Raw genomic sequence first — 15,909 nt, forward strand, 5'->3', positions numbered from 1 at the left:
GTTGAATGTGCATATCGTCTTTTTCAAAAGAATCAAATAACTTGTAAAACAGACGAGACCAGTGTCTCCACTTTAGGTATCCACAATTAATATAATCATGAAACTTTTGGAAAGCATTCAGAAAATAACCAAAGCAGTGTTTTCAGATCAGAAAAGTGAAAGACTTAGGAAGCTCACAAGTATTTAGTTCATTTTTGGAGCAATTGGACTTTAAGATTGCTAGCAGCAGATTTCTCTCTCCCTGCGGCATTTGCTGCAGCAGGAGAGCGGGGCTGTCAGGGTTCTCTGGAGCACTTGCTCTTGTGCCGCCAGGCCAGGCAGCAGCTCCAGAGAGCCTTGTTGGCTCCACTCTCACACTGTATCGAATGCCACAGTGGGAAAGTGGACCCTGAGTCTTTACGGAGCACCCTCCCAGCAGCACCCACAGGGAGTGTGTGTGCTGGGCTCCTGGTGGTGGTGGTAGCACCACGTCAATCGCTGCTCCTCCCGCTCCACTGCCTGAGGTGGGGGCTTCACCCCGCTTCACAAGAGGGCTGGCCCTGCTGGCCATCTAATCAAGCTGAGCAAAGATTAATGATGCCAAAGTCTTAAAGATGAACAAATGTTGGCCAGACAAAAAGGAAAAGTGTCTACCTGAACAATTAGCCTTTGGAATAGTTTACTGAAAGGGTGTAGTGGATTTTCCTGCAGCAGAGGGCATTTCTCTTTTATGCAGTTCTTAAAGGTACAGGAATCCTTTCAGGGTCTAGGCGATGCTGACTGGGAATGATGGGAGTTTCAGTCTAACACCTCTGGAGGGCACCTGGCATTTTATCCCACTACAAACCTGTCTTTTTGATTTTGGATCCTTTCTGGAATTTAGACTGGCCCTGTATACAGGCATCTCTCATAAAGCTTCCCTCTGCTCTATATCTTTTCATGGCTGGGAGGAGCTGCATGAAAAAATTGGGACAGAAGGGGGCTGCTGGCCCCATGCCCCCCAGATCATTTCTTCCTGTAACATGATTGATCGCTCTGCCCCGTCCCTCCACTCCTCCACAGCAGGAGGGAAGTCGGAAGTCCTTCTAGTGACGGGATAGTGGGCTATGGGAGCTGGTCCCCTGCCCCCCTCCTTCCTCCAACTTTGTGGCAAGGGAGAGAGAGTCTTCTCGGTGGCTTACGCCAAGGTTGCTGGCACTGCTAGTCCTTCGCTGCTAAATAGGTCAGTGTGTGATGGAATTAAATGCAGTACATTGTTTACACTACTGAGTTTGAATAGTATACCAGTTTCCAGGTTCCCAAGTACAGAAGTAAGAAATCCACAAATAGATTTGCACCAAGCCATACCTAGCAGCCCCCCGCCCCAGGCAACGTCTTCACGGGGATGCCTACTTCATTAGACCTGCCTTGCTTCCGCCTGCCCCCCTGGTGCTCTTGTTACTCTTCCCCCTTATTCTGGCTTCCCAGCGACCCTGTAAGGTGGGCTAGAAGAAGAGATAGTGGCTGGCTTTCTCCCACCCCCCCCCCCCATTATTGCTCTTCCCCCTTATTCTGGCTTCCCAATGACCCTGTAAGGTGGGTTAGGAGAAGAGATAGTGGCTGGCTGGCTTCCCAATCTTACAGATGTTTTTACAGGCATGAGTGAAAGTCCATTCAATGGCTGTATGAAAACTGTATGAAAAGCCCATCAAACTGGTGAGCAAAAGGGAGAAGAACCAGTCAGTGGAGTCAATGGGAGGGAGAAGTTCCAAGTAAATGCATTGAAGGGGATGGGAGACCTTAAGACTGCTACCCTAAGTAGACTTACAGTGCACTCCTATGCATGCCTACTCAGAAGCAAGCCACACAAATTTCAATGGCACTTACTCCCAGGAAAGGAAAGCCTTACAGCCAATGAGTTTACTCAGGAGTAAGCATTGCTGTGTTCAGGGGAAGCATTTGGGATGGTTAACCCCTTTACAGTTCAAGCGCCCATAGTGGAATGGGAGAGAGGCAGAAAGGGTTCCTGGAAGCGTGGCCAGTGACCTGCCCCCACCCTCCCACTGATTTGTTGTCATGACAATGTTATTCAACACCGCCCAGCAACACCCCCAGCACATGCCCACACAAAGTGGGACAAGGGGAAATACACAGGGGGGAAATCGTGATTTCAATTGCAAGCACAGAAAATGCCAGGTTTTCCCCATTCTCAGATAACAGAGGAAGAGGGAGGGGAAGTTGTGAGATAGCAGCAGAGCAGCAGCATTTAAAGCTCCCACAAAAACTAGTGATTAAAGAAGAGCGATCCTGCTAAAAAACCTATGTGTAAAGGTAGCCAGCTTGGGGAAAGAGTTTTTAGAAAAAAGTACTCCTCAACTGCTACTGGGTGATTAGATACAGCTCAGTAACCACTTTTCCTCACGTATCAGTTACTTAATCGAAAAATATCTTCCCTCAGAATCTCTATATTCTTGCTTTACTTAAAATGAGACCTTATTTGATAGGAAGAGAGCAATACCTTTGATTCTGTTGATGTCAAACACACCTGAACCTGCACAAAGAAGTCCCTTGGCGGTTTCTTATTTCTTACATATCTTGAGGGTATTTATGTGCATTGTCAATCTGAATTTACCCTCAGAATGTGTCCTAGCCAATGATAGAAGTAGATGGCCACAAGTTGTCAACTCCAGCCCACCTACCCATGTGATACAGACCAAATGGCTGACCAAGTGAAACTGCACAAAGGGCATACCATCGTACTCTCTAAATGGAAGCCATCTTCTGTACTCACTTCCCCCTACTCCCCACGACTCATATAATTTTCTCTCATTATTCTGGTGCAAATCCACTTCCTATCTTAAAGGTGGCAGGGCTTAATTTAAGACTTTGCAACTCTTTCCTAAAACGAGGTGGATAAAAAGGTGGGGATGCAGACCCTGGCCAAATACAGTGCATTAACAATAAGTCTAGTTAAATACAGTTGATAAGGTGTTCTAGGACTTAATTACCTGGATGAAAAGGCATCCACCCATGAGTTCTTAAAGAATTTCATGTGAAATTGCTGACTTCCTGACAAATTATACCCTATGTCACTAAATGTAAATGGGCCTTTCTACTGGACGATTGGGAAGTAACTGATGTGAAGCCAATTAATAAAAAAAAAGGATCTAGGAAATTACAAGCCAATTTGCTAAATGCCCATTTCTAGTACATAGGTGGAAAGCATTACTAAAGGGAACAGTTATTAAGCTTATAGTAGCAGATCTACTGTTTTTGCAGAAGAAGCACATGGCTTCTGAAAAGGGAAGCCCTGACTCACCAGCTCTTTGGGATGCCTTGAAACACCAAACAGTATGTAGCTGACGGCGATCCATTATATATTTTATACATTGACTGCCAAGAATGTCTGCCAGGAAAGTCTGCCAAGTCCCTCACCAAAGGCAACTTTGTCAAGTAAGCACTGTGGGCGAAGAGGACTGGTCTTCCTCTGGATATGTAATCTGTTGAATAACAGGAAAGCAGAGGGCAAAAACAATTAAGCAGCTCTTGTAATAGAGGGAAGGAAGTAGTGGATCCCTAAAGGACCCATAATAGGATTGTAGCCAGTTGTCCTGGTCATAAATGATCAGGAGCCAGGGGTGAGCTGCAAAGTGGCCAAATTCTGTGTATGACTAAATTATCAGGGCTAGGAATACCCTGCTGGATTTCAAGGAGATCTTAAAATAGATCCCTCCCAACCAGCAATGGTTAAAATGGAAAACGAGGGTCAATGTTTCCCTCATTCCCTCTTTCCCTTGCTGCTGTAAGGGGAGGAAGCCCTACAGCACTGCAAGGCAGGTGAGGTCCAGGGCTCCTGCTGCTGCTGCTACCTTGCTGGGGTGCTACCTCCACCTGTGGGATTTCTACTGTGCCTCCTTGCAGACCCAGGTCCAGCCAAGTGCCTTCCCACGCCCAGCTGTGGGAACTGGGGCATAAAACCCAGGGCCTGATGGGGGAGGGACCACCACTGGTGGGTGTCGCCTCCAAAGGGGACGACACCAAAGGGGGTTGCCCCTTTGGGGGAATATGAGGGCAAGGGCCTGTCCCCCTGCTTGGAAGGAGGGAGGGGGACTGCTTGCCTCAGGGTTGCCTGTAGGACTGCCTGCACTAGGGATGTGTTTTTTAAAGAAGTGGGGAGGTGTTGGGAGCCAGGGAATGGCCATTATGGTTCTACAGGGCAGACGGAGATATGGAGCGGGGAGACAAGTCACATTCGAAAGGCAGAGTGTGTAACAATAGGGTGTTGACTGTCCCCAAATTGTCCTCCAACTCAAATAACCTAGATGGTCCTGACAACAGATGCCGTGGGTTGAAACTGCTGCTGCTGAATGCCAGGTCAGTGAATGGTAAAACAATGGCTATCTAGGACTTGATCCTGGATGAGGACACTGACCTGGCCTGTATTACAGAGACCTGGCTGGATGAAGCGGGGTGGGGGGGATCTCTCTCAGCTCTGCCCTCCAGGTTTCTCTGTCCAGCAGCAGGCAAGACTGGGCAGGGGGGAGGTGGAGTGGCAGTGGTTTATCGCAATTCGATCCCCCTGACCAGGTGCCCTATCCCACAGTCCGCTGGATTTGAGTGTGTGTATTTGAAGGCGGGTGCCTGGGACAGAATAGGGATTCTGTTGCTGTACTGTCCACCCCGCTGCTCAACAGTGTCCTTTCCTGAGCTAGCCGAGGTAGTCTCGGGGTTGGTGTTGGAGACCCCTCAGCTTGTTGTGCTGGGGGATTTCAACATCCATGCTGAAGCTGCCCTGTCGGGAGTGGCTCAGGACTTCATGTCTACCATTACAACCATGGGTCTGTCCCAAAAGGTATCTGCTGGACACACTCAGGACCTTGTTTCCTGTGCTGAATGGGTTGATAGTGATCTGAGAGTGGAGGAACTCTCTATAGTTCCGTTGTCATGGAGAGATTACTACCTGTTGGGGTTTAGACTTGCTGGCACTCTTAATCGGAGGGCCGATTAAGATGGTCCGTCCCAGGAGGCTGATAGATCCGAATGGTTTCCTGATGGCTCTTGGGGATTTTCCTGTTGCCTCAGCAGGTGATTCTGTCAAAGCCCTAGCTGATCTCTGGAATGGAGAAATGACCAGGGCGGTGGACACAATCACTCCTGAGCGTCTTCTCTCACAAAGTGGAGCCACACCAGCACCCTAGTTTTCTAGGGAGCTGGCAGCGATGAAACAAGTGAGAAGACTAGAACGACGTTGGCAGAAAACTTGGAGTGAATCTGATTGAACATGGGCTAGAGCCTTTTTGAAGGCCTACTCTGTAGCAATATGGGCAGCAAAGAAAATATCTTTTTCTGCCACGATTGCATCTGCAAAGAGCCATCCGGCGGAGCTGTTTCGAGTGCACAGGGGTCTTTTATACACTAGCCCTCAAGAGGATAATTTAAACCTCTCAACAGCCCACTGTTAGGGATGTACGAAAGCCTTACCTGGCTCCACGCCGGGCAATCCGCGGTGGGGGGAGGCTCTCCATCCCTCCCCTCGGAATCCTCCCTGGCCAGCTCTGCTCGGCGATGGCTCCACGGAGCCGCCAGCCAGGACCGGCCGCTGCTGCGGCTGCAAATGGCGGCCGTCGTAGCAGTCGCCATTTATTTATTTATTTATTTATTTATTATTATTGCATTTATATCCCGCCTTTTTTCCTCTTGCAAGGAACCCAAGGCGGCTTACATTATCCTCCTCCTCTCCATTTTATCCTCACAACAACAACCCTGTGAGGTAGGTTGGGCTGAGAGTGTGTGACTGGCCCAAAGTCACCCAGTGAGCTTCCATGGCTGAGTGGGGACTAGAACCCGGATCTCCCAGCTCCCAGTCCAACACTCTTGCCACTACACCACACTGGGTCACTACACCACACATTTGCGTCCTTGCAGTCAGCCTGCGCCCCTGCTCTTTGCTGTGATAGGCTATGTAAATACTTATGTAGCCTATCACAGCTGACTGCAAGGATGCAAATGGTGGCCGCAACGACAGCCGCCATTTGCGGTCTCAGCGGCCCAGCTGCGGCTGGCTGGAAGACCAGCCGGAGCTGCTGGAGCCGCCAGAGCCGCTGCCGCCGCCACTGACGCCGCCACATCCGCCACCAGGTAAGCTCCATCCCAGGGGGATTCCGCGGGGTGGCAGGGGGTGGCAGCCATTCCACCACAGATTTTGGGGGGCTGGATTCTAAGGAATCCGGCCTCACTGGAGTCCGTGGCAGAATTCTCTGACACCCCTACCCGCTGTGAACAATTTGCTCAGCACTTTACAGACAAAATCGCTCGGATCCGCTCTGACTTGGATGCTATAGTTGATACAGACCCAGTGGATGTAACTTTGGCCCCTGCTTGTCCAGTGTTGTTGGATACTTTTCAATTTGTATAGCCTGAGAATGTGGACAGGGTTCTGGGAGAGGTGAAAGCCACCATGTGTGTTCTAGATCCTTGCCCTTCCTGGCTCATAAAAGTAGCCAGAGGTGGACTGGCCGAGTGGGTAAGGGGAGTGGTTAATCTCTCCCTTAGGCAAGGCAGAGTTCCAGCCTGCCCAAAGGAGGCAGCGGTGAGACCTTTGTTTAAAAAGCCCTCCCTGAGCCCCACCATATTGGATAATTATTGGCCAGTCTCCAATATTCCATTCCTGGGCAAGGTGTTGGAGCGCATGGTGGCCTCCCAACTCCAGGGATTCCTGGATGAGACAGATTATCTACATCCATTTCAGTCTGGCTTCAGGCCCAGTTATGAGACAGAAACAGCTTTGGTCTCCTTGGTGGATGACCTACGCTGGGAACTAGACAGGGGGAGTCTAGTTGGTTCTGCTGGACCCTGTTGGTTCTGCTGGACCTCTCAGTGGCTTTTGATACCATCGACCTTGGTATCCTTGTGGGCCACCTTGCTGGGATGGGATTTGGAGGCATTGTTTTACAGTGGCTCCATTCCTTCTTGGAGGGGCGGACCAGAAGGTGGTACTGGGGGACTCCTGTTCGACTCCCTGGCCATTGGCCTGTGGAGTTCCTCAGGGTTTTGTTTTGTCCCCCATGCTATTTAACATACGTATACACTGGGAGAGGTTGTCCGGAGTTTTGAGGTTCACCACTATGCTGATGACACCAAACCCTACTTTTCCTTTCCATCTAATACCAAGGAAGCTGTTGGGGTGCTGAACCGGTGTCTGTCGGCAGTAATGGACTGGATGAGGGCAAACAAATTGAAGCTTAATCCAGACAAGACAGAGGTGCTCCTGGTCAGTCGAAAGGTACATCAGGGAATAGGGATACAGGTTGTGCTGGATGGGGTTACACTCCCCTGAAGACACAGGTTCGCAGCTTGGGTGTACTTCTGGACTCAGCCCTGAGCCTGGATGCCCAGGTTTCAGCAGTGGCCAGGAGTGCATTTGCACAGTTAAAGCTCGTGCGCCAGCTGCGCCCGTTCCTTGAGATGTCTGACTTGGCCACATTAACACAGGCCTTAGTTCCATCCCGTTTGGATTACTGTGGGGCTGCCTCTGAAGAGTGCTCGGAAACTTCAGCTGGCTCGTCTGGTGGGAAAGCGGGAGAGGGCTTTCTCGGTGGCTGCCTGAAGGCTCTGGAACTCTCTTCCCAGAGAGGCGAGAGTGGCACCCTCCTTGATAAGCTTTCACAGGCAGGTAAAAACTTTTTTGTTCCGGCAGGCCTTTGGGGATAGCTAGTGTGGACCTTTACAAGTAGCTGAGGAAAGAAGGGAAGCGAAAAGCAAGGGAGAAAGGGGAAGATATATCCAACTGAATGCAGAGTTCCAGGGAATAGCAAGGAGAGACAAGAAGGCCTTCTTAAACGAACAATGCAAAGAAATTGAGGAAAACAACAGAATGGGAAAGACTAGAGATCTCTTCAAGAAAATCGGAGATCTCAAGGGAACGTTTTGTGCAAAGACGGGCATGATAAAGGACAAAGAAGGCAGGGACCTAACAGAAGCAGATGAGATTAAGAAGGGATGGAAAGAATACACAGAAGAACTATACAGGAAAGATCTGAATGTCCCTGATAGCCATGAGAGTGCGGTCACTGAACTTGAGCCGGACATCCTAGAGAGTGAAGTCAAGTGGGCCTTAGGAAGCATTAGTAACAACAAAGCTAGCGGAGATGACAGTATTCCAGCTGAGCTATTTAAAATCCTAAAAGATGATGCTGTTAAAGTGCTGCATTCAATATGCCAACAAATTTGGAACACTCAGCAATGGCCGCAAGACTGGAAAAGGTCAGTTTACATTCCAATTCCAAAGAAGGGCAACGCCAAAGAGTGTTCAAACTACCGCACAATTGCGCTCATTTCACATGCCAGCAAGGTGATGCTCAAAATCCTACAAGCTAGGCTTCAGCAGTATGCGAACCGAGAACTACTGGAAGTACAAGCTGGGTTTAGAAGAGGCAGAGGAACTAGAGATCAAATCGCCAACATTTGCTGCATCATGGAGAAAGCAAGAGAATTCCAGAAAAACGTCTATTTCTGCTTCATTGACTACGCTAAAGCCTTTGATTGTGTGGATCACAACAAACTGTGGCAAATTCTTAAAGTGATGGGAGTACCAGACCACCTTACCTGTCTCCTGAGAAACCTGTACGAGGGTCAAGAAGCAACAGTAAGAACCAGACATGGAACAACCGATTGGTTCAAAATTGGGAAAGGAGTACGACAAGGCTGCATATTGTCACCCTGCTTATTTAACTTATATGCAGAGTACATCATGAGAAATGCCGGGTTGGATGAATCAGAGGTCGGAATTAAGATTGCTGGGAGAATTATCAACAACCTCCGATATGCAGATGATACCACCCTAATGGCAGAAAGTGAAGAGGATCTCAAGAGCCTCTTGTTGAGGGTGAAAGAGGAGAGTGCAAAAGCTGGTTTGAAACTCAACATTAAAAAAATGAAGATCATGGCATCTGGCCCCATCACTTGCTGGCATATAGAAGGGGAAGAAATGGAAGCAGTGACAGATTTTACTTTCTTGGGCTCCAAGATCACTGCAGACGGTGACTGTAGCCCTGAAATTAAAAGACACTTGCTCCTTGGGAGGAAAGCTATGGCAAACCTAGACAGCATAGTAAGAAGCAGAGACATCACCTTGCTGACAAAGGTCCGTCTAATCAAAGCTATGGTTTTCCCAGTAGTAATGTATGGCTGTGAGAGCTGGACTATAAGGAAGGCTGAGCGCCGAAGAATCGATGCTTTCGAACTGTGGTGCTGGAGAAGACTCTTACGAGTCCCCTGGACTGCAAGGAGGTCAAATCAGTCCATCCTAAAGGAAATCAACCCTGAGTGCTCACTGGAAGGACAGATACTGAAGCTGAAGCTCAAATATTTTGGCCACCTAATGCGACGAGAAAACTCTCTGGAAAAGACCCTGATGCTGGGAAAGACTGAAGGCAAAAGGAGAAGGGGACGACAGAGGATGAGATGGCTAGATAGCATCACCGATGCAATGAATATGAACTTGAGCACACTCCGGGAGAGAGCGCAGGACAGGAAGGCCTGGCGTGCTATGGTCCATGGGGTCACGAAGAGTCGGACACGACTGAACGACTGAACAACAACAACAAATGTGGACCTGTGAGAATATGATATATAGATACTATGGTTTATATTTCTTGTTGTCTTTTAAAATGTTGATATTTTATATAATTATTATATAATTAATATTATTGATGATTTAATTATATTTTTAACTTCTGTATATTTCTATTTATAGGTTTTAACTGTATAAGTTTTTCATGTTGTAAAGCTGCCTTGAGTCCCAGCACTGGGAAAAGGCAGGATATAAATAAATAAACAAACAAACAAATAAATAAAATGTAAGCATAAAGTAATACATATTTGGGCAAAATTAAATAAACAGCAAATGTTATGCATACGCTGATGGGGTCCAAACCTGTGATTACAGATCAGATGATGACTTGGTGTTGTGGCAGGCCCAAAGACAACAATTGTTTGGTGTGCTGGATTTTTAAAGAAGGCAAATTCCATGCTTCAGGTTACTAGGAAAGAGATCAAAGATAAGACTGCGGTGGTGGCCACATTGTGGTGGTATCATATTGTGGTGGTTTTATACAAATCCGCGGGTGGCCACATTGGAATGCCTCAAATAGGTCAGGCCACCCATTTCAATAGCTCAGCCTTACTTATGACCTTTAAAATTATCATCATCATCATAAAAATTTCTATAGCCAAAGCACTCTGGGTGGTTTACAAAACCTTAAATCCTTAAAAATACAATATAAAACATAATATAAAACATTTACATACAAAAACATTTTAAAACAACAATACAAATCCCAAAACTTATTAAATCTTATCATATGTTGTCAATTGCCTGGGAGTAGAGGAAAGTCTTGACCTGGCATCAAAAGGATGTAAATGCTGGTGCCTGGCAGACCTCAGTAGGGAAGTGAGTGTGTGATCCTTTAAAACCTGAATTATCTCTTTTAATCTTATCTTGGAGTCAGTGCACACATCCATATTTATATATCACATAAAGCTTGCTTCCTAAATTCACGTGGGCTTGCTATCAGTCCATTGAGTTGTGACACCTTGAACAGTTACACCACCAGGAGCAAAGCTTCTATCTGGTTCATATATTCTAGCATAACAAAATAGTTGTGTAAATTGGCTCTCAGTTGCTGTTTTCTTGACTTAGGAAGGCTCATTATGATAGAATTTGAAAAGCCCTGGTGGAGTCTGAAAATGGAAAATTAACATCATTTTTTATAAAACATCTCAATAGGACATTTCAAAGTTTCCAGAGAAAGATGACACGGTTTTGGGAGAAGGTGGAATCACCCTCAGTGGAGGTCAGCGAGCCAGAATCTCCCTAGCCAGGTGAGCTGAAATAACTGTATGATGATTTTAATCAATGTGGCCCATATTCATACATTTCATACATTTTGATACCAGATTGAATTTTCTCTTTCTCTTTCATAGCATATTCATACACAAAGTGAGAAGTTTATGTTATAATCTTTTTTTTTTTTTACAATTAATTGAAAAATGGTTGTTGCCTGAAAATTTCTGCTTCTTCACCACGTTATTAGTGTTTTCAAATAACAAGTAAGAGTTCATGGTATGAAAATGTGGTCTTTTCCCGAGATTTGCCCTTTCAAGACAGACATCAGAAATAATCCTGCACTTCATTTTTCTTCCCTATCCATAACTAGAAGTTGCCAGTTTGCATTATGCAAAGAGCTAAGGCACTAGGTCCCCACAGTTTTAATGTCTGAAGCTGTGTCTGAAAAGTGGTGCCAGTATAGCTTCTCCAAGTTATCAACATTGCATGATTCATCTAGGACAGCTACCTGCATTGTGAGCTCATGCAGGCGTTTTACTTCTGGGAAGCAGGGAGGAGGTAGTGGTGACAGCACAGAGTTGTTTCATGTAATGTTGTCCTCATTTAAACATTCTTTTTGATTCTTCCATTTAAACTGAATCAAAACCCTAGACTCACTTTGGGTACAACCCACTGTCTCCACCTGGCATTGAACAGACATCAGGCTACAGAGCCCTCAATGCTATGTTGAGCTGATGTACAGCTTGTTCACATTTTGAGAGTATCCCAGAGCAGCATCGTTGTCACCATGTCCAGCAATAATGGGAAGTTCAAAAAGAACTCCTATCTGAGGATGTAAGCTCCAAACAAAGCACAATGTTTTGTATGGCCAGCTCAGAGGGAATAAGTTCTTGGGAGCATGCCTAGAACATTCAGACCGAAAATTTTTTCTACAATTAAATGCAAATATGGTGGATTATACAAGCCTATATGATTGAAATTATGGATTCCCTGGGTGCAGTTCATATTACATATAATAAAAGGTCTGAAACTATATATTAAGAGCGCAATCCTATCGAGATAGACGTCAGCCTCTGAACTCAGAGGCTGATGCCTATCCAATGCAGGGCAGACGGAGCACGGAAGGGATCCCCTCCTCCATGCTCCAGCTGCCCTGCATTTGTGCCTAGATGTGCATTTTTTCACATCTAGCCGCAGCTTCAGGATGGGGGAGAGAAGGGGCCAGGAGACCTGCTAGAAACCTGACTAAAGTGTTTTCTGCAGTCTCCTCCCCTCCCCGCCCCCAGAACTGTCCCCTTTTCTCCCTCTCTGTGTTCCGTTTATGAGCATGGAGATGGCGGCAGTGCGGAAAAAACCATGCCAGCTACGAGGGGGAGGGGGAGAGAGCATAGTTTCTCAATATTGTTATATTGTGGTTTTAATGTTCTATATATTTTAAATTGTTTTATTGTGTGTTGTTTGGTTTTAATTTTTGTGAACCGCCCAGAGAGCTTCGGCTATTGGGCGGTATAGAAATAAATAAATAAATAAATAAATAAATAGTTTCTGGAAACTGAGGTTGGACAACCTCAGTTTCCAGAAACCGAAAAATCCTGTGGCTGTCTAGACAGTGTCTGGTGGCCATAGAATTGATCTGCCCAGCAGTCTTTTACATTTTGGTACTTACTTTTAATGGAAGCTAATTTCATTTCTGTGTCATTTATTTAGAGCAGTGTACAAAGATGCTGATTTATATCTCTTGGATTCCCCGTTTGGTTATTTAGACATGTTAACAGAAAAAGAAATATTTGAAAGGTATGGTACATTTTGACATATTTGCTTATTTATTAGGGAGAAGGGTATTATGCCAATGAGACAAAAAGAATTTGTGCAAAACTGTGCCCACATCCCATAAATACATTTTCTAATATAAAAATTGAATTTGTGCAACGGCTGTGGAACACCCTTCCCAGGGAGGCTAGGATGGCTCCCTCCTTGATGTGTTTCCGGAGGCAGGCTAAAACTTTCTCGTTCCAGGCCTTTGGGACATAGTTGGAACCTGGGGGTAAGCTGCTAAAATGCTGTTTTAAAATGCTGTTTTAATGTTTTACTATAATTTTAATTGTATTGTTGTTTAATTTATATTTCAACTTTTGTATATTTTCATATGTTTTATTTGTTTATGTTTAATTTTTGTAAGCTGCCTTGTATCCCAGTACTGCGAAAAAGGCGGGGTATAAATCTAACAACAACAACAACAGCAGCAGCAGCAACAACTTTGTGCAAATGCTTATTGTTTTTAGGAGTAACTTTAGTTGCAAAGCATCATGTTAAGATATTACTCTATGGATAGTGTAATCTATTTCAGATATAATAAATCATTGCAATCAAGCTGTTGTAATTAGTTTTCACAAAGTGACCTTACATACAGAACCTATGATACATGGCAGTGTTACTGGTGATTGGTCTACATATCAACACACTAGAAACATTGTCACTATACTTAATTAGGGATTATGGTCTGCAGAGATGAATAGTAGCAGAAGAAACATGATAGAAAGAGGTAGACTAGAGTATTTTAACATTTGGAAGAGTGATGGAGGGAGCAATCCTATGGCCACTAGACACTGTCTAGAGGGCCATAGGATTTTTCCGTTTCTGGGAATCCAAGAAACCATGCTCCCTCCTCCTCATAGCCAGCGTAGTTCTCTGTGCCAGCTACATTTCTGCACTTGTAAATGGAGCACGGAGATGGGGAAAAGGGGGCGGTCCTGGGGGTGGGCATTATGCAGCTTCCTATGTGCCATGCAGCCTCCCCCCTCCTGCTCCAAAGCTCCCCAGCTAGTTAGGCAAAATCTCCTGTCTAGCCAAAAATGCAGGGTGGATGGAGCATGGAGGTGAGGATCGCTTCGTGCTCGGCACACCCTGCATTGGATAGTCATGCAGTCCTAAATTCCACAACCTGACTGGGAAAAACTACAACCTGATAGAAAAATGTTGTGTGTTAATCTAGTGTTCTACCAGATTTCTAGGTAACTGAGCACAGCAAGATTGTGGTGTGGCTTATAATACCCAGGTATCCAGCTAGACTCTGTGGCACACCATCACTTGATGTGCTATATTCTCTCCCACTCCTCAAGTTGTATTTATTCAGATAAATTAATCTAGACTATTTTTCTTAAATTGGAAAGGACTCAAAGAATAAGTAGAACTAGACAAATAAAGAAAATTAGCAGTGATTACCCTTCTTAAAGTCTGTTTATAATGGTCTTTTTTTTTGTTTTAAAGTTGTGTTTGCAAGCTTATTGTCAATAAAACTAGAATACTTGTCACTTCGAAGCTGGAACATTTAAAGATAGCAGACAAGATATTAATTTTACATGAAGGAAGCTGTTATTTCTATGGAACATTTTCTGAACTTCAGGGTCAGCGACCCAACTTCAGCTCTGAGCTGATGGGATTTGATGCTTTTGATCAGTTCAGTCCAGACAGAAGAAAATCCATTCTGACTGAAACACTGAGGCGGCTCTCAATTGACGGCGATGGAATGGGTTCGCGAAACGAAATGAAAAAAACCTCTTTCAAGCAAACTTCAGATTTTTCTGAAAAAAGGAAGAACTCTGTTATGAATGCACTGAATTCTAGCCGGAAGTTTTCTCTCATGCAAAAAACACCACTGCAGGTCAATGGTATAGAGGAAGGTCTCGGGGAACCAGTGGAAAGGAGATTGTCCTTGGTGCCAGACTCTGAACAAGGAGAAGCAATTCTGCCCCGCAGCAATGTATTCAATCCAGGCCCCACATTCAGAGGACAGAGAAGGCAGTCTGTGCTTAACTTGATGACCCGAACCTCAGTTCACTCAGGTCAAAGTCTTTATAAAAAGGGCAGCGTATCAGTACGTAAAATGTCAGTAGTCCACCAGTCTTCCGAGATAGACATCTATGCCAGGCGCTTGTCTCGGGACAGTGTGGTAGAGATAACTGAAGAGCTTAATGAAGAGGATTTAAAGGTATGTGGTTCAAATTACTATTGTTAGAAGTGCTTCAGTTACCAATATTTACATAACATAATCCTCTTTTATTAAGCACCCAGCATTGTATTCCTATATCACATCTCCCTTTAATTTCAAGTTTAAAGTATAATTTTTTTAAAAAAAAATCCTCTGAAACTATGATCTCAGTGTGATTCTTCTTGCAATCAAACCATCAGGACTGTATTTGAGCTATACTTTAGTAGGGATGGGGTAGAATTTGGTTTGGTCTGTATTTTTAAGTGAACCAGCCTAATTCACACTTCCTGGACTAATATACAGATCAGAATGGAATTATAAATAGGACTGCGCACTTCTCCAAATTTTGCAGTGCGACTCAAAAAAGGCATACACATATGTGCATTTTAGGAGCAAATGTGTACAAAAATGTGTATTTTAGGGGAAATTGTATACAAAAATACATATATGAGGAAATGCATACAAATTTTGGTACATTTAAACAGGGTTTTGTGTGTGTGTAAAAAATGGGACAGAACAGACTCAGGATTGAACATGTGAAATGGACTCAGATCAGAAATAGACTAATCTGTCACTGTGCTGCAGATAGCTCAGCAGCACCTTGTAATAATGTTCAGGGGAAGTCTGAAATATTACCAGAACTCATCTTATTATTTATTGCAACTGGAAAACATTTGTTTTTTTTATGAAAGAACTATGAATGAAAAGGAATAGAGTGGACAAACATCATAGAATTCTTAAGCATAATATTGTTTAGAACCGGGAAGGGAACTTAAAGATGTAAGAACATAAGAAGAAGAACATACTGGATCAGACCAAGGTTCCATCTAGTCCAGCATTCTGTTCACTCAGTGGCAAACCAGCTGTTGACAAGGAACCCACATGCAGGACATGAGCACAACAGCACCCTCCCCAGCACCATGTTCCCCAGCAACCAGTGTTCACAAGCTCATTGCCTCTGGCCTGCAAGCCCAAATTGGCATGTGGAGGATCCCCATTTGGCCTGTGACACCTTCAGGGATTCCTGTAGGGGGCACAGCTTGCCCTCTAAACCTCACACCCTGGAAGAATCCCTGTTGTTATCTCCAATTTGTGATTGGAGATAACAGTGGGCCTT

At 45.0% G+C, this 15,909-nt stretch overlaps 1 protein-coding gene across 1 annotated transcript in view; it reads left to right on the plus strand.

The window, feature by feature from the left end:
• The window catches only part of CFTR (CF transmembrane conductance regulator), a 139,398-nt gene that overhangs the window by 74,651 nt on the left and 48,838 nt on the right, over nt 1-15,909 (plus strand). The window contains exons 12-14 of the mRNA XM_084811822.1: nt 10,745-10,839; nt 12,512-12,598; nt 14,072-14,792. Of these exons, the coding sequence (XP_084667948.1) occupies nt 10,745-10,839; nt 12,512-12,598; nt 14,072-14,792 (903 nt within the window). The remainder of the gene's footprint in view (nt 1-10,744; nt 10,840-12,511; nt 12,599-14,071; nt 14,793-15,909) is intronic.

The sequence above is a fragment of the Heloderma suspectum genome, chromosome 7 (genome assembly GCF_057233095.1).
Source record: "Heloderma suspectum isolate Gila_16-S chromosome 7, 16-S_ref, whole genome shotgun sequence".
NCBI lineage: Eukaryota > Metazoa > Chordata > Lepidosauria > Squamata > Helodermatidae > Heloderma > Heloderma suspectum.